This window comes from Macadamia integrifolia, chromosome 13 (genome assembly GCF_013358625.1).
Source record: "Macadamia integrifolia cultivar HAES 741 chromosome 13, SCU_Mint_v3, whole genome shotgun sequence".
NCBI classification, from domain to species: Eukaryota; Viridiplantae; Streptophyta; class Magnoliopsida; order Proteales; family Proteaceae; genus Macadamia; species Macadamia integrifolia.
In genome coordinates, this window is record NC_056569.1 from 12,468,610 (window position 1) to 12,489,677 (window position 21,068).

The 21,068-nt window shown below is 38.0% G+C and overlaps 2 protein-coding genes across 2 annotated transcripts; one reads left to right on the plus strand and one right to left on the minus strand.

Annotated features, from left to right (window-relative positions):
• Window positions 1-1,439: 1,439 nt before the first annotated feature.
• Window positions 1,440-3,393, plus strand: LOC122060214 (seed biotin-containing protein SBP65). The gene is made up of 2 exons (XM_042623408.1): window positions 1,440-2,946; window positions 3,029-3,393. The coding sequence occupies exons 1-2, from the start codon at window positions 2,014-2,016 to the stop codon at window positions 3,224-3,226; spliced, it is 1,131 nt and encodes a 376-aa protein (XP_042479342.1). The 5' UTR covers window positions 1,440-2,013; the 3' UTR covers window positions 3,227-3,393.
• Window positions 3,354-7,468, minus strand: LOC122060213 (protein CHUP1, chloroplastic-like). Its single transcript, XM_042623407.1, has 6 exons — window positions 5,913-7,468; window positions 5,271-5,402; window positions 4,981-5,162; window positions 4,779-4,890; window positions 3,883-4,017; window positions 3,354-3,762 (listed from the first exon to the last, which is right to left on the minus strand). Exons 1-6 carry the CDS (start codon window positions 7,146-7,148, stop codon window positions 3,643-3,645), a joined length of 1,917 nt encoding a protein of 638 aa, XP_042479341.1. The 5' UTR covers window positions 7,149-7,468; the 3' UTR covers window positions 3,354-3,642.
• Between the last annotated feature and the right edge of the window lie 13,600 nt (window positions 7,469-21,068).

Sequence of the window (21,068 nt, forward strand, 5' to 3'; positions counted from 1 at the left end):
ATATATATTTGATGAGAAGATACTATCCAAACACCAAGTTTAATTACATTCTACATATACACCAAAGGTGGCCGATATGAAAGCTTTTGCATTTTAGTACAAGCAATATTAGCTAGGAGGATCTTTGGATCAGCTACTCATCAACCTCTTACTGTGATGAGATTACTTCTTGTTTTCGAAGATGGAGTTAGCTGGTCACCAGATGCTTCATAAGGTGGGGAAAAATTGAGTGTCTGTATTTTATTAATTGATCAGCCTTCAGCTATCTAGAATCTAATGGATTAACCAATAAAGGGTGTACCTATTGTGAAAGGCTCTCACCATTGAGGGGTTTGGGGTGTCATAATATGTTCAGCTTTACTCTCACTTCATGGATAAGTTATTTCCCGACTAAAAACAGACAACTAGGTCAGAATGAAGCAGTCTTACCGTTACCACTAGGTCATAACATGAACGTTACCAAACATAGCGTAAGAGTATGCAAACTACAGTTCCATTTTGTTAATTTTTTCGTTCACTTAAATCTTGAAAGCTCTTTACCAAAAGGGGGAAAAAAAGGTCTTGAAAGTGAGCTTGAATTGAATCTGCCCTCACTCAGGTGGGGTCAAGGTAGCCTTGTATTTCGTAATGGTTTGCATAATTATTATTGAGTTTGTATTGTCATGGAGTTAGATTTTGGATCCATAACATGTAAGGTACAAAATTGTCATTATGTGGAGATTAGAGTTTTAGATTCCGTATATATTATTTTTTGGAAAATCCTAGTAATAAGCAGAAGGAAGAGATCACTTTCTAAAGTGGTGGGTGATATAGAGAGTTTTCAAGTTTAGTGAAAAATTTCTTGTTCTCTTCAGTATACATAAATATTCGTATCACATATTTAGTTGTTTAAGCAATGAACACAGTGCGAGTCAGAAACTCGAACGTCCTAAGTTACTCCCACTAGACACACCTTGGGCCACTCACACTGTGGGTATTTAATGCTCTTCACTGCTTTCAATGAAAGTTAAATGGTTCTCATTGAACCCCGTATGACCCAGTCCATGTGGTTGTGTGGTCCGTATGAAACCATGGAACTAATCAGGCCAAAGGCCTAGACACCCGTTATTAGCCAAAAAAAAAGAATTTTTACCGTTTCAACTTCTAATAAATAAAAATAAAATAAAATAACATGATGACCAATTTTGGCTCAGTTGATGCTTCTAGAGTTACTCGCGACAAAATAGGATGGAGATGAAGGGAGACAGTCAAGGAAAGATTCAACAGGACTCACAAATATGGATTTAGGGGACGGTATGCCAATACTGATCTGGAATCGGATCGACGCATATTAGTTGGTTTTGTTTTTTTTTTGGTAAAGGTTTTTACTTGTTTTAGGTAGTATAATTTTTTTTTTTTTACTATTTTACCTCTGAAACCATACAGATAAATTGATTCTAATCAGTCAGAGATTGATCTCAATTGATATTAATACTATACGACCGATACGGTTAAAACCATTCTCACAAACAAGGTTTTTTTTTTTTTTTTTTTTAATCCAAGCTGATATCCGCTGAGTCGCTGACTAACACTGATTAAACAATTCAAATCCAAAGCCCAGCCCATCCTATGACATTTTTGTTTTTGAGACCCAATGACCCAATCAGATGGGCCAGGGAGGAGAAAAATCGTGGATAAGTAGGCCTCTGGCCCTTGGTGCAGGCCATCAAGAACGGTCAAGATTATCTGGCACAGGCGGTGCCAACAGCCAAGACACGTGTGAACAGATCCAAACCGTCCAAAAGAGTTGCTTACTCACCTTCTCAATTCCTTAACAGGTGGCCTCAAACTAAATTACACTTGTCGACCTCTCCCACTCAAGCAAATCCACATTCCACCCCTCAACCCAAACTGAAACCGCCTTTGCTCCCAGTTTTAAAAACCATCTCCCTCTTCCTTCTTTGCTTCAAATCCTTCCACCAAAACAACACACAACAATCTTATCTCCAGAGAACACACACGCATACATTGGCAATGGCTTCAGAGAAAATTGAAAGGGTTGGCGAGGCCAGAGAAGAAGCCCCTGCGGAGAAAGTTGTAAAGATTGACGAGGCTAGAGAAGAACCTGTTGAGAAAGAGAGAGTTCCCAAGATGACCATGCACTTCGAATCCCTTGCTGAGAAAGCCAAAGGCCCAGAGGCCCCTGACACCCACCGTGATCAAACTCATGCTGAGAAAGCTAGGCAATCCAATAACGTCAGAGACAAAGAAGCAGAAACAGAGAAAGAGAAACAAGGTGACACAGATGTTCAACCCAATAAAGAAGCAGAGTCACTGTCGCTGGAGGAGATCGGGAAGTACAGAGCAACAGCACAGCAGAAATCCGTGGAAGCCATCAGGAATGCGGAGGAAAGGAACGCAAAGGCAAAGGAATCCACTGATGCGGCTCAGGGTGCATCGGAGAAGGTGGCAGCTGCAAAGGATACGGCCATGGAGAAAGGTCAGCAGGCCTATGAATACGCCACTGAGAAGGCTCAAAAGGGTGCTTCGGCCACCAAAGATACCCTGGCGGGTGCTGGAAAGACTGCCCTTAACTCCACGGCGCTTGCGGCCGAGAAGACTAAGGATGCTGTAGTAACTGGCGGCGGGACTGTATTACACTACGCTGAGGAGAAAGCTGCAGGGGCTAAAGACACTGCCGTGAATGTGGCCAAGAGTGCTGCAAGCTATGCTGGTGAGAAGGCAGTGGCAGCCGAGGATGCCACCTTGGAAGGTACTAAAAAGGTAGCCACTTCTGCAGCACAGAAGGCCAGCGTGGTTGGTTTGAGTGTTGCAGAGGCTGCCGCAGCCGCTGGTCATCAGGTAGCCGAGCTCTCGGCAGAGAAGATGGCATCCGCTAAGAATGCAGCCGAGGCAAAGCGTCTAGGCTTAACAGAGTATACAGTGGAGAAACAGGGAAAAGCGAAGGTGAGATCTGCAATTTGATTTCTCGCTTAGCTTTAATTTGTTACTTCTACATTCACTTGATTCTTAGTAAGAGCTCTTCCAGGCAGAGATTGAGGAGCCGGATCAAGGCACAAGGGTTGAAACTGGAACTTATGTGGATGTAACGCAGAAGACACATGAGGATCAAGGACAGGGAGGGAGTGTAAGTGGGCTATTTGGAGCTGTGGGCGAAACCGTAGCTGAAATTGCACAATGCGCCAAAGAAATGGTTGTAGGCCAGCGGCCTGAGAAGAAGGAATAGATGTGTACATGGAGCAGTTTTACTCTTTCTTTGAATTAGATTTACATAAAAAAGTAATTAGGTTTCTTCAACTTTGAGTCCAGTTGCCCCTTGTAAGGTGGTGTCTTTCGTGTGAGTGGTGAATAAATTTGAATGAAAATGATTGAAGTGGTAGCATTTACAGAAAACTGTTCCTCCTATCTTTACAGGAAAGATCTAGTAGCAGGAAAGATGGGTTTGCTACAGGTTAGCAAGAGGCAAACTTTACTTTCCTTTTTCCTTTTGTGGGAAGGAGGGGGATCCTCACATCCAAGCATGTAATCCTAAGAACAATAAGAAAATGGTCAAGTGGGGACTTGATTCCGGGCCTTCAAGAGTACCATTCGTCAAAAGATTATACGGCAAAACGAGCTACTGCTGCTCCAGTGGCAAACGAGCTACTGCTGCTGCTCCAGTGGCTTTTGGGTATGTAGTAGATAGGATGATCTAGCTTTGTCTGCTTTGTCTTTCAGTTCCTTAAAAGCCAACATCGTATCCCCATCGAAACCTCCAGCAAACTGTTCATACATGAATTTTGGAAATCAAAACCAGGCCTAATGCAGTGATTCATCTCAGGATAGGAAAAGGGATTTTTTTTTTTGGTTTTGGGGGGGGAGGGGAGGGGTTGGGGATTTCACCTGATGAACCCGGAAAGCAAACTTTACACCTTGGCGCATTAGTTCCTCCTCTTCTGGGCCTCCCCCAGCTGCTTCAAGCTCTGCTGAGACTCTTTTCATGTACTTCATTGCAAGCTTCACGGATGCCAACTTGATCTGTGCAAGAACATAACAATATTCAGTTTTCCTTGTCTAGATCACATTTCAAAATCAATATCATCAAACAGCGTGAAGAGTTCCAAGCATTTATTTATCTATTTTTTTGGTAGAATTCAAGAATTTGTTTATCACTCTTAACTAAATTCAAGAGGAAATCCTGGGTACCCATTGAGCCATTAAGCATTAGGATTGGCCTAATAGATAGCATCCAGTTCACTCTAATGTTTATGCGTCGCCAGGCTAATGGCAAGCAATTATGTCTACCCTCTGCAGATTGGAAAGAGAGCTACTTTCACCCTACCCAGAGAAATTGCATGGGCTACAGAGCTTTGTTGGTGTTACCTTACCCAGATCCCAATTCATTGCCTTGAACCCATCTGTTCCTCACTAGAGAGGACGAGAGGGGGTATCCGATTCTCTGGAAATGGGATACAGACAAGCACATAAATTTATAAAGGGTGTGTTGTGTAGTCATGTGTGTGAGCTCTTCCAGATGTCGAGTACGCATGCGTGAATTTAGAAATTGAAGCAAATGTGAGTAAGTCCCACCATTCTTTTGTCATTTTCTTCTCTTCTCGACACCATCAATCATATCAAACAGATCCTCCTAGTTAATGTCAATATCATTGTAAATTTTTCTAACAGGGCCCCCCAAATCTTCCACTAGCTTCACAAGATGGATTATAATAGTATTTCTGCACCTTTCAAATCCATTTACCCTTATTATAAAAACAAATCAGAAGTAAAGAGAGGTTTACCTGGCTAACAAATCCAGTTTCTAGCATCCATTCTGAAGGGATATTGAATACTTTGTATCGATTCGTTGCTGGTTCTCTCATACGAGACAGATTGTACACGCCATGCTCTAATCTGTTTAAAGATGGAATGAACATGAATTGCCATTAATTTTGGTAAAATTGAGAAAATATTAAATTCAAATTGACAGGAAGAGAAGTTTACTTCTCAAGCAATGCCTGCATCTTCTTAAGGGCCGGACCACAAGGTTGGCGAGTGTTATCTCGGAAAGATGAAGCTTCAGCCTCGAGCTTCTTAAGATCAGAGTAGCCAAACGCAGCTTCTCGCAATGCATCAGCCTTCTGCTCTGGCCAATCGAAGTGTTTGAGGACAGCCCTTTCATCCACCTGTTGAGATCGATGAACAGTGGGCATCAGAGGGAAATTCGGTTTTCTTGGACGATTTTTCCGGTTTCAATCAATTTGGAAATAGAGTTTCTAAAGGGAGATACAAACCAGATAAGAAAGCTCGTCATCAAGCCACTTAACGAACGCCACTACATCTTCAATGTCCGTAAATGCAGCATTCTGGACTTCCTTTATCAGAAATCGAATAAAATCTCCTTGAGTTTCGACGTCTGTCTTTATCTGGATTACAGAGATGAACGAAAGAGCTCAGAAAGATCAGAACTGTATAAAAATCTTTCACATCCCTCATCACTGAAGTATCGATCTACAGATGATCACCATTATTCAATTCTGTGAAAACCCAAGGTATTCAATCTCAAGTCTCAACCCGCTTCTCTCTCTCTCTCTCTCTCTCTCTCTCTCTCTCAAGAGTTGATTTTTAATGGCGAGCTCGGGTGACGCTTTAATCGCGTAGTTTTTGCCGAGTAGAACGGAGGCATCCCGGCAATTTCAAAAAAAAAAATTAGGGGTAATTTAGTCCAATAAAAATCTGAAGCTTTGTCTCATGTGATCTCTGTGTCAGAGACATAGAAAGACTTAATAGTTCAAAGGCATGGTCAATGTCGTCAGAGTAAACACCAGAAGTCCAGAGGGGCAATCTAGTCTTTTTACGATGTTGCCACTGAGCACAGTGGCAATTTTTGTAAATTTGAAGAAACAAAAGGTGAGAACCAGAACGGGAGGACTTACAGCGAGCAAGTGAGCAGATCGATTCTCTATCTCACCGATCATATTGCGAGCACTCACGGCGGCCGGAACGTCCGAAACTCCGGCACCTGAGTCCCTCCTTGAATCCCTGCGCATCATTGAGTTATAAAACTCGACCAACTCCGGCATTCGTCTCACCTTCGTCGCCGCAGACTTGGAAGACTTGGACCGCAATGGTGGTAGAGGTGGTGGCGGAGGCGCCGCTTTCGCGGACGGCGGTGGTGGTGGTGGAACCACTGGTGGATTTGCCTTCTCCGTCGAAGATTCTCTCTCTGTAATCGTGGAGGAAACTGGTGATGATACTGATGAAGAGCAGGGAGAGGAGGACGACGACGTTGAAAATGACTCTGAAGACGAAAAGGATAATGATGATGACTTTGAAGGTTTTGGGGGAGGTTTTGGAATCCTTGGAGCTCGAGGCTTCATAAAGTATATGGTAGATTCAGGAACGTAGGAGGCTTCCTCCGCAATGCAGCGAGATTGCTGCATCGGTTCCTTCTCTGCATCTTCTCTCTTCGGATCTGCAACCTCATTTTTCTGAATCTCCTGGTTCGAAGCAATGTCAGTCCATTTCGCCCCCTTCTTCAAGCTCTTTAGAAGATTCGACTTAGCAGACGCATCGATTAACCCCTGAAATCTCTGAGACAAAGACAACTCATCAGTTTCCCCTGCTTCGCTGCATAAACTCTTCGATTCTGCAACTCGGTTCCGCTCCTGAATCGTTCTATTCAGTTCTCTGATCTCCACCTCCATCTCCTTGAGCTTCTCCTCGTTTTCTTTCCTCTCTGCCTCCATCTTTTCCCGTAAATTTTCTAGTTCCCCTCTCAACATCTCGTTGTCAGATTCCAAGCTCTCGATCCTCTTCGCCGACCGCTCAAGCTCTGCATCTTTGGAAGTTATCTCCCTCTCCAGAACCGGAACGATGGCCGCAGACTCCTTGAGAAGCTTTTGCGCGAGAAGTTCCGTCTTGAGCCGAGACACATCCTCAAGCAAATCTTGGACATAGTTGCGGAGCTGGTCTGTTAGGTCGTGCGGCCGAGGCTGAACCTTGGCAGGGGAGGGCCGACGTGAACGAGACGACAAGAGACCAAATGTAAGGTAGGAGGAATGCTTTGTGGGAGCTTTCGCATTTGCAGAGCTGGAAGAAGAGAAGTGCTTAGGAGTATGTTGTTCTGGCGTTCCGGGCCGCATTGCCCGTTTCACCTCACCTTCAACCATTGAAGCACCAAACCAAAACCTAGCCGAAGGAGGGCTTCTGAAACTCTTATCTTTCGCGCTATCTCTGGTTCAGTTCTTCCGTTTCTACTCTAGTCAAGCAGAAAAAGACGAAAGCTTCATAACCATCGCTGTCTGTCTCACTGTCTCGAACTTGGAGGTTGTGAAAAAGAAAGGGTAAAACTCAGAGGAGAGAGTCTCAGAAGGCGTTGATAAGGTGTGAGAGAGGAGAAGAGTGAGGACTGAGGAGAGAGCGACGAGACGGGCGGCACGGATGACGAGGAACGGTCATCTTTCTTGCTTGGATCTCCAGAGTATTTTAAAGGAGAAAAAGGAAAGGGCGAGTTAATGGAGGGAAAATGGTTTATGGAGGAGTAATTAAAAAAAAAAAGGAGAAAGTGTTTATTAGATTGGGGTAACTGTACTTTCTCTTCTTAAAAAAAAGAGAAATTTGGAAATAGAAGGCGGTAGGAGCAAAGAGGAGTCTATAACGGTAGGATTGGCAATAACTGAGAAACAATGGCCAAAGGTAAGTGGGTCCCTTATTTTCTATTTTCTATATTATTTAAAAAAAAGTTTCTAATTTGGAACGGAAGATAGTAGGTCCCACCTTGGAGCATATACCTACATTATACAGTTGGATACTTTAAGTAGAATAATCTGAATCTGGTTATCAATATCATTCCAAACCTATGGTTGGAATTTTTCCAATTGCTAATGTTGTTGGAAATGTTACTTCCAGAGGATGAAATGTTTGCAGCAAGGTTTTAAAACTCAGGGTCGGTCTCAATCGACTCAAGCGATATAGATTGGGATCGGTCTGGATTGGTTACATTTTTTTTTATTATTATTTCTTTTTTACCCTTATGCCTTATCAATGGATCGATTAAGATTAAGGGATCGGTAGCAGCAGCAATAACAAAGGAGTTCAACGAAAAAATTTCTCTATAGAGACAGAAGTAGGGGGTATCAATCGGTTGGACCTAATAGAGCATGTATCTTTGTATCGTGACCTGCATATTTAAGAAATAAGTCAGTCTTGAATCTTGATCGATCTCATGTCGGGTTCCATCCGATTAAAAGCTTTAATTGAGCTTCTCTTAATTGAACTAATCAAGTTGTCATCAGGCCTTAAATAAGTTAATGCACCAATAAAACCTTAAATGATTTTTAATTGTTTAAGTTTTATTATATTTTTTAAATCATCAACAAATTAGAAAACGATGTGGCTCAAGATGTTCTTTAGAAAGTCGGACCTCGATCTGTCGGGTTAGGCTTGAGATTGACACCACTCGACAGAAGGCTAGTTGTGTTGAGATTGTGGAACATTGGCAAGCTGGCATGAGTGGGTGCATGGGGTCCAGTGGTTCATCATAGACAGTGGCCTGCCTCGTGCGTGGTTGGGTGATGAATATGGAGTATGGACTATTTAGTCGTGATCAAGTAACCGGTAAGACCTTTTTACTTTCATTGAAAAGTTGCTTAGGAATATAACCCATGTTTGAGGTTATGCGTGCGGACAATTATTTTATTATTCTGCCACACGTAAGTCAACTTATGGAGTACGTTTGATTTCATTTCTACCAAAAAAAGGAAAAGGTTTGATTTCATTTACTCTGTTAACCTAAACCTAAACTTAAACCTAAACTTATGGTTTTAGTGCACAGAATCAGAACCGGCATCGGTCATCCCTAAGATGGATTCGATATCAAATTGTATCAGTATTAATTAGACAAAAATACCTCTGCTTTAACAAAAAAAAAAAATTTTAAATTTTTTATGGTACCAACCAGGTATAGGAATAGATTGACCAAACCGATATGTATCATGGGATGTGATACCGATACTTAGAATTAGGGATGAAATAGGGTCGTGTTGAGCCAAGTTTCTTAAAACTCTAACCCAAGCCTAGATCTTCAAAATTCTATCCAGGCTCGACCCATTGGGTTCATGTTCTGGACCAACCCTGTTGGGTTCATACCAACCCAACTCGGCCTTAATTGACCCTGTTAGAGCCGGGTTGGGTCAAGATGGGCTAGGTTGGGTTGATCCTGACTTCTATAATGGTTAGATTAACCTTGATTGACCTGTTTTTTCTATTTATATCTTATATATTAAAAAATTATGAAAAAATGAACAACATGAATCCTATATTCTAATATCAAAATTTAAGATTAAATTTTGGATCGGGTGACCCAACCCTGACCTAGTGTTGGAGTTTTTCTATCCTAAGCCACCCTTAGGATGAAAAAACTTGGTCCAAACACTATTTGAATTTTGGGTGGATCACAAGTTGGATTGGGAAGACTAAACATTTCACCCCCTATTTAGAACCATAGCATCCGACGTTAAAAACACATGGTAGCTGGGCAGTAAGTAACCCGTGGGTTACGCATGTGAGTCAAAATTTGAATTGATCTTCTGTCGTTGGGGAGGTAGTACAAGTGGAGTAGTAGTGAGTGGGGTCCGTTTCTGGTTTCTTGGCCTTTTGCTGACTGTGCAAAGCCAAAAAGTTCAAGGAAAGGGAGGATGGGTGTGAGAGCTTCCTGGAGCTAAGCCCTACCCCGTCCCTCACTAATGAGGAGTAAAGACAAAGCTGAACATCCTTAAAGCTTGGCTACCTAGCTGATTGCTCAAGGCCCATTTTGTGTGTGCGTGTGTGTGGTTACATTCTGGTCTAAATGTTGTAAATGACAACCTCATCAACCCTTATATACTGCCCCCATGCTGCTGGTATATATTGTTGTTTCATTTTTATTTTTATTTTTTTGTTAATTTCGTTAATCAAGGTGTTCGAATCAGTTTACGTGCACATCGATTAATTTTTTGAAAGATTAACACAGTAATCCATCGTCACGTTCTCATTCTCTCCTAATTACAATGTATATATAAAAGGAATGAGAAACACAGGAAGACATGTGAAGTACTCACATGTGATAAGGAAAGGTCTCTGTAGAGAGAGAGAGAGAGAGAGAGCAACACCAATGGATATATTGGAGAGGTGGTGAGGAAGGGGTAAGTCATAAGTTTGTTCATGCGTGTTGGGTGTGGCCATTTAATATTTATTTTGGGTTGGGACTTGGGCATGGTTATTGGTTAACCAGGCAAAGGCTTGATAATGACCCAAAACAATATAGGCTGGACCGCAGGGACACACAAACCTTTGCCATCCTTATCACCCACTCTGTCCTATACGTACTACTTCCATGAGGGTCTCACCCCACTATGCCTTGCATTGGCCTTAACATTTCCAACCCAAAGTTTTCCATATCTAATCCGCTCACTGTCATGGGCTAACAACATGAAAATTTGGTTCTTTAGGAAGGAACATGTGGCCTATCATGCAGCAAAGCCCTTTTAAGGTACTATTAGTAGGAGAGGTGTCAATCGGTTTGGTTCAGTTTCAATGTGGAAACGATGAAACAAAATCAAATCAATAAGGAAAAAAAATCGGTTTCTTGTATTGGTTTGTAATAGGGTTATTTTTTTTTTTTTAAGATAGGGGAAGTAGATAACAGCTAGGAAATTCCAACGCCATGCATCTTGGCGAGCATAGACTTTATGTGCAACACATCTCACCAACTACGTTAGGCAATTGTTGTTAATTTGACTAGTTTTGATTTTGTCATATAAATTTATACAAAAATTGGTTCTTTTATGTTTTTCGAATTAATTTCAGTTTCTTATTGGTTGGTTCAATCTAGGTTTAATTTTGACCTGTTTTGAGTTCATTTGGTCTTAGGCGTTGTTAAGTTCAATTTCAAAAATGTCATATCTCAAATTGAAACCAACCCAATGATATCAGTTCAATCGGTTTTATCAATTTAGATTCGGTTTTGGCAACCCTAATTAGTAATATGAGTTTTACCAAAAACAAAAAAATGTAGAATGAGAAAATGCCATCAACCCAAGCGACATCGCTACGGATCACATCAATGAGTTAGGACTTATGACACAATGGGGTCAGATAAAGACAAGACGACAGAAAAAAAAAATGCTAATATACCCTACCCCAGGGGTCAGAGAACCTTTCCTCTAGTAGTATATAGTAGTACTCTATTGATTTTATTCAAAGGGGAAAGTCAGATCCAGACTCATGTAACGCTTTGAGCATTAACTAGTAAGCCAGCTTCCAACAGGGTCTCAAGGATCATACATTGTGTGGATGAAGGAAGGAATCGGCCCCCGGCCCCCGGCCCCCTGCCCCCTGCTCCCTGCTCCCTGCTCCCTGCTCCCTGCTCCCTGCTCCTGACCCCACCTCTCACGAGGTGGCTACGCTCTGCAAGCCAATCTGAAAGCAACATCTGCTTACAAAATCTGACAGACAAGACAAACAAATCCTCCACCCTGTAGAAAGGACGCCCTAAAAGACAATTTCATACTGTAATGAAATATGTACCGGACTTTACCTTTTCTTTGTTAGAAATGTACTAGACTTCACCAAAAAAAAATTACCAGATATCAAATACAGAACCAGAGAGTGATTCCGTTCTGCTAATTACCCCAACCCAATAAAAAACCCAGTGGGCCCTTTCCAGGCCCCACACCCTCACTCCATTATTTAAAAAAAAGGAAAGAAAGAAAAAAAAAAAAAAAAAAAAAACTGGATTTGTTAGGCTTAGGATGATACAGATTGAATCTAGATTGAATGTGTTTGGATTCGGATATTTTCTGAACAGATACGAATACCTCTAAACGAATACTAATGAATTCAGATTATCAATTATTCGTTTACTCTTTGACTTGTATAATCTAGACCTTCCTCCCCTAATAAATATAATTTGTTCTTAATCCATCTTTCTAGGTTGTTTTAACTCTTTTCTTCATTCTCAAAAACCTGTTTAAACTTGAAGAACCCTCAAAATCACTAATTGATTATTTAATCGGATCGATAATTATTTTTCAAATAATTAGGATTTTAATATGGATACCATTTAATTGGATACGAATACCCCTAAACAAATCCGAATGCAAATTCAAATTCGGATTTTGACTATCCATTTACATCCCTAGAAAATATGGTAGGGTACTTAGAAGAAAATAAAATAGTAAAAAAAGTATAAATATCCTTAGGGATGAAGCTATGATGCCTTTGGCTTAATAGAAGGGAAAAACATTTCGTTGCTGCTCGGGTTGCAGCCAAGTAGCTGGAACCCTATGGTAACAGTCAAAGGAATGGAATCCTAGGGGTATATTTGAAAATACTCACCAAGGGTGAATTTTTCCACCACCCTGAGATTCTATTCCCCTAGCTAGTACCAAGGGTTGTAGCTACTTGGTTGCAACCCATGGACCAGCCAAGTAGCTACAACCCTATGGTAATAAACAAAGGGAATGGAATCATAAGGGTATGTTTGAAAATATCCACTTAAAAGTGAATTTTTTCACCCCTACCCTTGAGATTCCCCTAACTAAAAACAAGGGTTGTAGCTACTTGGCTACAACCCAAGCAGCAACCAAGTTTTGTTCAATAAAGGGTGCCTTAATCTCCTTCTCTGAAATGAATTTACAGGAACTCTTTTGTCATTCAAGTCTACCTTCATAAATAAGTTACAACTACAAATATTGCTTAGTTACGAGAACTACCCATCCCCTAACTTATTTCAAGATTTTTAGCTTATATAGTAGTTAATTTGGAAGTTTCAATGATATTTTTCACTTGGCTTATTATGAGATGATGGCATCTATATTCAAGTGAATTTTATTTTTTATTTATTTTTTGAAATAAACGCCAACATCGTAAATGTATTTATCAAACCTGAAAAACCATCGGAGCCCATCCGTGGGATTTACCTTTAAATGGTCCTGATTGCATTGGGCTTGGGCTACGCTTGCATTCCTTGATCTCATGAGAGGTTGTACGTACACATTTATATACCTGCATGTTTGATGCTAAAAATAAAATAAAGGTGTCAAAATCAATCTGAAAATTGAACTGAGTTGTTTATATCTCATTATTTAATAAATGATTTGATTTTGGTTTTAAAATTGAAATTATTTTAGTTAAGTAGATTAAACTGAATCAAATCATTTAATCTGAAGATAAATTGTTTAAAACCGATTAATATATACATAGATAGTAAGTTACATCTATGTAAAAATAAACAAATCCCATTAAAAAACCAAAAGACATTTAAACATTTTGAAAAAAAAATTTTAAACATATAAATAACTATAATCTTATAATTAGTAAAAGAAAATATATAACAATAAAGAGTTCAATTCAATGTTAAGTTTACATCCATTTCAATTAAAATAAATAAATAAATAAACAGTTTGAATAAAAAGTAAAAAGCCTAATAAAACCTTTAAATCTGAAAGCAAACCATTTATTGAATGATTTAATTTTAATTTTTCCTAAAAAATCTTACACTGAATCAAATCAAATTGAATCAGTGACACGGAATCAAACCATTTAACACCCTCATATGTAAACTTACTAAAACTTTCTCAACCGTGCATCTTAACAAAGCAAGACATCAAACCATCATGACTGCAAATTGAGAAAATAAACCCTACTGCAAAATATTATTAACTTTTATTGAATTTGAGACTGGGTTGGTGGTCTTGAAAGCTTGACTGGGTGTTTTTAATCCTTGTCATATGTGGGGCTCATCTGGCATTCCCGAGAGTTTGAATAGATAAATGGTCTTACTGAAAAGAAGAGACACCCCCACTACAAGACAAAGGGGTTTTCCGGACAAAATTTTTTTTGTCACAAATACCAAAATATTGTTGTTAATACCAATTAGGGATAGTATAAATTTCCATCCCACAACTGTCGTTACAACGGCCGTTGCATAATTTACGAGACGGAAATTTTTTTCCATCTCTAAGGGTTCAATTGCGATAGATTTAGAGAAGGGAATATTCCATTGCAAAAAACAAAATAAGAAACAGAAATTTCTGTCGTAAATAGTGTGTTGCCTGGCCCATGTAGTGACGAGTTATTTTCATCACAAAAGAGCCTAAATTATTTAAGATAGATTTTTATTATCGTAAACTATTGGCAATTGGGATGGAAGATTCAGGCCTAAAAAAGGTAGTTCTTTAGGGACAGTAAAAATCCGTTGCTAAAGGTATAGAAGTAAATAAAAAAAAATTGTTTTTCGTATACATATATTAGCTTGTTGTTATACATTAGTATATCCACGTAGACATTTAATATTCACATCATCCAAAATTAATATAACTTGAGATAAATCAATACAAATTTTAAATTTACATCGTCATCAAACAAAATGATAGATAAAACTATTTTTCCCTCAAATATCTTTATCGTTAACAGTCAACAATATCATGTAGCAACTTCAACCTGTGAAGAATAAGTATGATAAACATTAATATAATATATTGAATGAATGATTGGCACTAAAAAAAATAAAATTTTGAGAGAGATCCAAGTCCATTAAATTCTAACCGTCATCTAGACATTATTCTATCCAAATTCTTTGTTGGAAGAACAAATCATAAATAAATTAAGTGGAGAAAGTCCTAAATCCTAGATTCAGATTCCTACAAGTGTATCCATGTTACAAGGAACTTTTTTAGAAAATTATAAAGTGAATTACTTTTCACTGAAAAAATTAAGAAATTCAACGTACTCTTGGATCATAGGTTGTATTCAAATTAATAAAAAAAAGTTTGAACTGCAGTTAATTTTTCATTAGATAATGATCTCTTTCAAAAGTCAGACTCAAAGCAAAAAATGAGAACTGAAAAAGAAAATCCAAAACATAAACACGAACGAGTTAATTTTCTGATTTCATACCAAAAGAAAGAGCTAATACCCATAAAGAAACAGATTGATCGAATTATAAGCCCAATGCAAGTGGAAAAGAAACATAAAACATTCAAATCCACAAAAAATACTACATGTAATGAAATATGATGTTGAACCCAACTCTGTTTTGGTTACATTAGTATGGGAAGAAGAAGAAGATGATGAACCCAAAACAAACATACTTTCATTGATAAGAGGAAATGATAGTAACCGAGAATGAAAGAAATAATTTAAACAATTATTTGATATCAGCATATACGTTTGATTGAATCTCACTAAATAAGTCAAAGAAGTAAGGAACAATGACAGTACTAACCTGGTGTCACCAAGAAAGAAGAAAAGAAATAAGAGAACTGAAAGAGGATCATAACCCCCACTTAAACACCCTCATATAGCTTTGCTGAAATAAGCCTAAAATACTTCTCTGTTGAAACATAAAGCTATACATGAGGAAAGGAAATTAATTCATTTATACCATTTAAGATAGATTTTTTATTATACTAGTTTCTAAAATCCTACTCGACTATCTTATCTTACTACAATTACTAAGAGAATGGTGGTGATAACCCAATAAAAAAATGAGGAAAGGAAATTAATTCAACAGTAAAGGAAGGGGAGGTAGCCTTTGAATGATTCCCATGAAAAGGACCCATTAAACCACACTAAAATAAAATAAATAAAATAATATATATATTATAAAAAAAAAAAAAAAAAAAAAAAACCAGAAAACATATGGGCTGAAACCACCTCAGATGGAGAAGAGCTTAATCATCTACCCATAAAATTTGAAGATTCTGATGCTTTGCTTCCAATCAAGAAAAGATGATCTTTCAATTCTTCGATGACTGTCCCAAAGCCTAATTCTCTGGAAAAAGACAGAAACTAAGTCTCAAGGAATAACAACTACAAAGCAAAGCATAACATTCCATACAACAATAGATAATGAGCATTTGCTTCCACAAACACCTTTTTAACCATTATAAAAAATCAAAATAAAGAATCAATTAAACCACATCATCAAACCAGAATAAACTTCTCCCAACTGTAAAAAAAATTCCCCAATATCAGAGAAGAGAACCAGAACCTTGATACCTGAACATGCAGTCACTTGCATGCAAGGATTAAAGTATCAGTATCGGTCGCCGTATCGGTGGACCAAAATTAAGATACGTATCGGAGGGTATCGTATCGTATCGGAGATACACTAAGATACGCTAAAGATACACACATAAATGGATAGGAAACATTTTTTTAAACACTTTTGCATAAAAAATTTGTTAAAAAAAAACTATTAATAACATGTATTATGCATAAACACAAAATTGAGGGTATCGTACTAAGAATTCAAGGTCTGTAGTTGTCCCATAAATGTAAAATCCTTGTTCTGCACCTTGATTTCCACTTTAGTTAGAGAGAAATATGACTGACAGCAAGTTTGGAACAAAAACCCTTTAAAAAATCGTTTTTTTCTGAAAAATTACCCATATTGGCCATTATATGACCGTAGCGCCGATACGTATCAATACTCACCGATACGTACCGATATATATATCGATATTCACCGATACGTGCTGATATATACCGATACGTACCGATCGATACGTACCGATCGATACATACCGATACTCACCGATACGTACCAATACATACCGAAACGTACATTTTACCTCAATTTTATATTTTTCATAGAGTCGTATCAAGGCATGTCGTATCGTATCGATGTGTATTAGTGGTGTATTGATGCATATCAGTATGTATTGTAGGATATATATATCGATACGAAATGATTTAAAAAATTCAATGTATCTTATCGGTGTGTATCGTATCGGCCGACTAAATTTAAGATACGTATCGGAGGGTATCGTATCGGTATTGGAGATACTTAAAACCATGCTTGCATGTCACTATTGTAAAATGGGGATAACTACTTGAATCTTTTTCACTATATATTGGGCTGAAAAGGAAAGGAAAACTAGCAAAAAAAATGAGGATATTGACAAGAATTGGGGGTTGAGGTTGAGGAACAAAGTTTTAAAACCCTGAGTTGGGAATTGGATTAGTTTCCATCTGTTCTGATTTAAATCACTTGGAATCAATCAGACAAGATGAATATTGAATTGGAGATAACGACATATCTCTAAAATATTGAAAATATTCTGATTTGATTTTAAAATCATGTAAAAGAATAAAACAAATTCTAATGTTGTAAATACTTAAAGCCTATTGCAATTTCTTCTACTTCTTCTTTACGCATTCCAAAAACAATAAAATTTAGCAACAGAAAGATTTAGAGGAGTGCAAGGATCAATCTACCAGTACTTTAAAATGTCCACCATAATAATTTAAAAAAAAAGGGAGGGAGGGAGGGAGGGAGGGGGGAGGGGGGAGGGGGGAGCAGATTGATCGGTTAGGGACAAGGGCCTTCTACTATTTTAGTATTTGGGTGACGAGAGTGGGCCGGCCAAAATGGGAGAAACTATGGCTACAAGCGGTTAATGCTGATTTCCATGATTATCACAAAAAGAGTGGGTTTCATTGACTTCACATTTCCCATATATGGGGTAAATATTTGCAGAAGAAAAATTGAAGCCATAGAAGATAAGTGCAGAAGTAAAATTGAAGTCATAGAATATGTAAGTGAATTTCAGGGATTTTAGGATTGGAAACGAAGTGGGAAGAAAGAAATAAAAGGTTTTTTGTTCTAACTTCTATTGGATTAGAATCAAACCATCATGTGTATAGTAAATCAAATTAAAATGACATGCAAAGTTAAGGTATGGAGTCGATTGTTACCTTCGAATGAAATGGTATAGATCGATTTGAAGGAAAACCCCCTTGTTGTGGCTGAGATCCTACTACCCCAGAGTTTGGGATCGAAAGAAGAAGATTTGAGAGATATCGAACTCTCTTTGATTGCGTGGTTGCGCCAGTGCTAATGGTAGAACATGGTAGAATATTTGGAAAAAAAGTAAAAAAGAACAAGAAGAAAGTAAGGCACTGTTTGATAACGTTCCTGCTGTTTTTGTGTCTAGAAACAACAGAAACGATTTTCCACATTTCTGTTCTATTATAAACCTGTTTCTTGGATCCTTTTTTGCACACATTAACTTATAGAAAGATATTTTTTAATTGAATCATCCAAAACCCACACAAATTCATCCATCCAAGAGGCCCTAAAAATCTAAAAACCTAGAACAAAAATATGGAATAAAAAAAAGGCAGCCATGGGTAGAATGGTGTTGGTGATTGAAGCCATGTTGTTGGTATATAAAGACAGACATTACTTCTCATTAGTCACATTGGAGCTTGATCAAGATTAGGTAAACAATATATGAAAAAACAACCCAAAAAACAGAGTATAGCCTACTGTAATTTTGAAAAAAAAAAAAAAGTTGCCACAAGGCAGAAGCTTTGATTAGCTCCTCTAGATTGAGTGTGCTATTATAGAAGGGTAACAATTCCCCCAAAAAATCAAATAGATTTGCTGGGCGATTAGAATGAATTTCAAATCCAACAGATCTAAAAAAATACCCCAAAATAGAGCATCACATGGAATGATGCAGAACTTCAATTATAGAGGATTAGGGAGGCTGATCAGCATCAAAACATAGCTCGAGTGTATCTTTTGGAAGGGTGATTCAACCCTTAAAAACTGAGATAAATGCAATGGCTTGATGAGAAGTCTTCTTCTAAATCAAGGTTCTCATTCAGAAGATAAATTCAAAAACAAAAATAGAACCTACCAAAAGATTAAAACAATGAAAAATTGAAGAATGAGTTCAACAAACGTACCTTCTAGATCAAAATTCAACAAAGAACACAAAGATGATTGGTAGAGGCTCCGACGAAGAGAGATGAGAGAAGGAAGAAAATGAAACAATTACCCAAGTCAATAATGGAGACTTACGGGTCTTAGGTCTCTTGACTGAAACCCAAATCAAGAATACCTTAGGGTTTAACTACTACTCTTTTCGTGTGATGATACATGATTGAGAGAATGTAACATGAAGAGATTTGAAAGCTTTATCAGAACCCTGAATAAAATGCAAGTAAGAGCATCCATAAAAAACCGTAGACAAATATCAGAGAAGGGTTAAAGGCTTACCGTTCTTGCAGCAAATGTGTTTGAAGATCAGATGTTTTAGGCACTTGAAGATGGAAGAAACTACAGTCCAAGAAGATGAAAACCACAGTCGATTATCCAAATCTCCAATGAAGCTTCATGCGTCGGTTTACATCCAAGAAACACAGTACCAACGAGCGATTGAGGAAGTTTTCACTAGTTGCAGATCATCGCTCAGGAGCTCTTGGGAAGAGCAGGGTTGTTTATCAAGAGTTGTAGAGTAGTGCTCCAATGGAATAAGGGGAGTTGTGGGATGAGAGGAAAAGCGCGGGTTTGGGAGGAGAGAGTTGGACTTGTCGGTTCGTTCGAATTTAACGCGATTGAGAGATTTGAGCGCGCAGATTTGGAAGGAAAATCTCTCTAATTTAGGGACAGTTAGTTATCCGTCTCCAATTTTGCAACGGAAAATTTCCATCTCCAATGATAAATATGTATCGAATTAATCGTATAGATTTCAATTCATTCGAATTTAGCGATTCAAAGATTTGAGTGTGCAGACTTGAAAAGAAAATTTATTTAATTTAGGGACAATCAGACATCTGTCTCCAATTTTGCGACAAAAAATTTCTGTCTCCAATGATAAATATGTATCAAATTAATTGTATAGAATTCGATACTTTCGAATTTAACGCATTTTAGTATGTTCTATACTTTTAGATACGTAGCGACGGAACTATTTCTATCTCAAATGATTTGTTTAAGGACGGAAAAAATCCATCGTAATAAAGATGTAAATTCAATAAAAATTTAATCATAATAGCGACGGAAAAATTCCGTCCCAAATATTGGACAGTAACATTTCTGTCCCATATAGTGCGACAGAACTATATCCATCCCGAATAGTTTATTTAGGAATGGAAAGTAATAATTTATTCATAATAGTGACAGAAAAATTCCATCCCAATATTTGGGACGGTAACATTTCTGTCCCATTTATTGCGACAGAACTATATCCGTCCCTAATGGTTTATTTAGGGATGGAAAGTAATCCGTTGTAATAGATGTAAAATTCAATCACAGTAGTGACGGAAAATTCTGTCTCAAATATGGTGACGGTAAAATATCTGTCTCAACTCCTAGATATGTAGCAACGGAATTATATCCTTCCCAAATGGTTTATTTAGGGGATATAAATTTCATCCGTCCCTAAAAAAGTGTCCCAAATACCCAATTTTCTTGTAGTGCCCCTGATTATCCTATCAATCTTAAGTCTAGCCCAAAAATAAGCCAAACATAATTTTTGCAATGGCAATATGGTGCTGTAGCAAGCTGTCATATATTGCACCATCTTTGGTTTATTGGTTATACCAAGCTTACATCATTGGTTGGGGATCTTAGGTTTTCGTGGGAACAAATTTATCATAAGACCATTTCTCTTTGTAGCTCTATCACATGGTAAATTTGGTGGGCTCGAAATGATTTTGTCTTCAAAAGGCATACATGGTTGATCTGGTTGATTTCATTCAAAAGGCTCAACGGGTCTGCTCCATGCAACCTCTGAACCATCTATGATCTCTTCCATTATAATGAGTGAAGCAATAACGATTCGTTTAAGCATCCTTCAGGCTATTGTCAAGATCATCTTACTTTTGAATCTGACAACAAAGTATTGATTTTTACAGTCATCAACGACCACACTGACTCACCAATTGCAATGACTCCTATTATTCATGATATTACTTATTTGATATCCTATTTAGAATCATGTATTTTTCCGTTTATTCCAAGGGATGAAAATAGTTTGGTTGATCTAACTTTCGGAAGCAATTCTGGGAGATCCGGAAGTCTGATTTTTTTCATGTGCGATATATCGTCGAAACATCTTTTCAAGCAACATTCAATGACGTGAGTTTTGAGCTCATTTTTAGCTCATAAAAATTTGAGATTTGCAAGGAATTTTTTCCTGTCCTATTGCAAATTGGGGGTGTTTCGACAATCTTTATTCATGTCATTCATGCACTACAAAAAAATACTTGGAATCGATCATGCTAATATCACATGCCACAAGAGTGAGTAT

Coding starts and splice junctions, on each gene's coding strand:
- LOC122060213 (XM_042623407.1), bottom strand. CDS start 7,148: ATGGTTGAAGGTGAGGTGAAACGGGCAATGCGGCCCGGAACGCCAGAA. Junction 5,403..5,912: donor GATCTGCTCACTTGCTCGCT/GTAAGTCCTCCC, acceptor TCTGTAATCCAG/ATAAAGACAGACGTCGAAAC. Junction 4,018..4,778: donor AAACTGGATTTGTTAGCCAG/GTAAACCTCTCT, acceptor GTTCTTGCACAG/ATCAAGTTGGCATCCGTGAA.
- LOC122060214 (XM_042623408.1), top strand. CDS start 2,014: ATGGCTTCAGAGAAAATTGAAAGGGTTGGCGAGGCCAGAGAAGAAGCC. Junction 2,947..3,028: donor AGAAACAGGGAAAAGCGAAG/GTGAGATCTGCA, acceptor GAGCTCTTCCAG/GCAGAGATTGAGGAGCCGGA.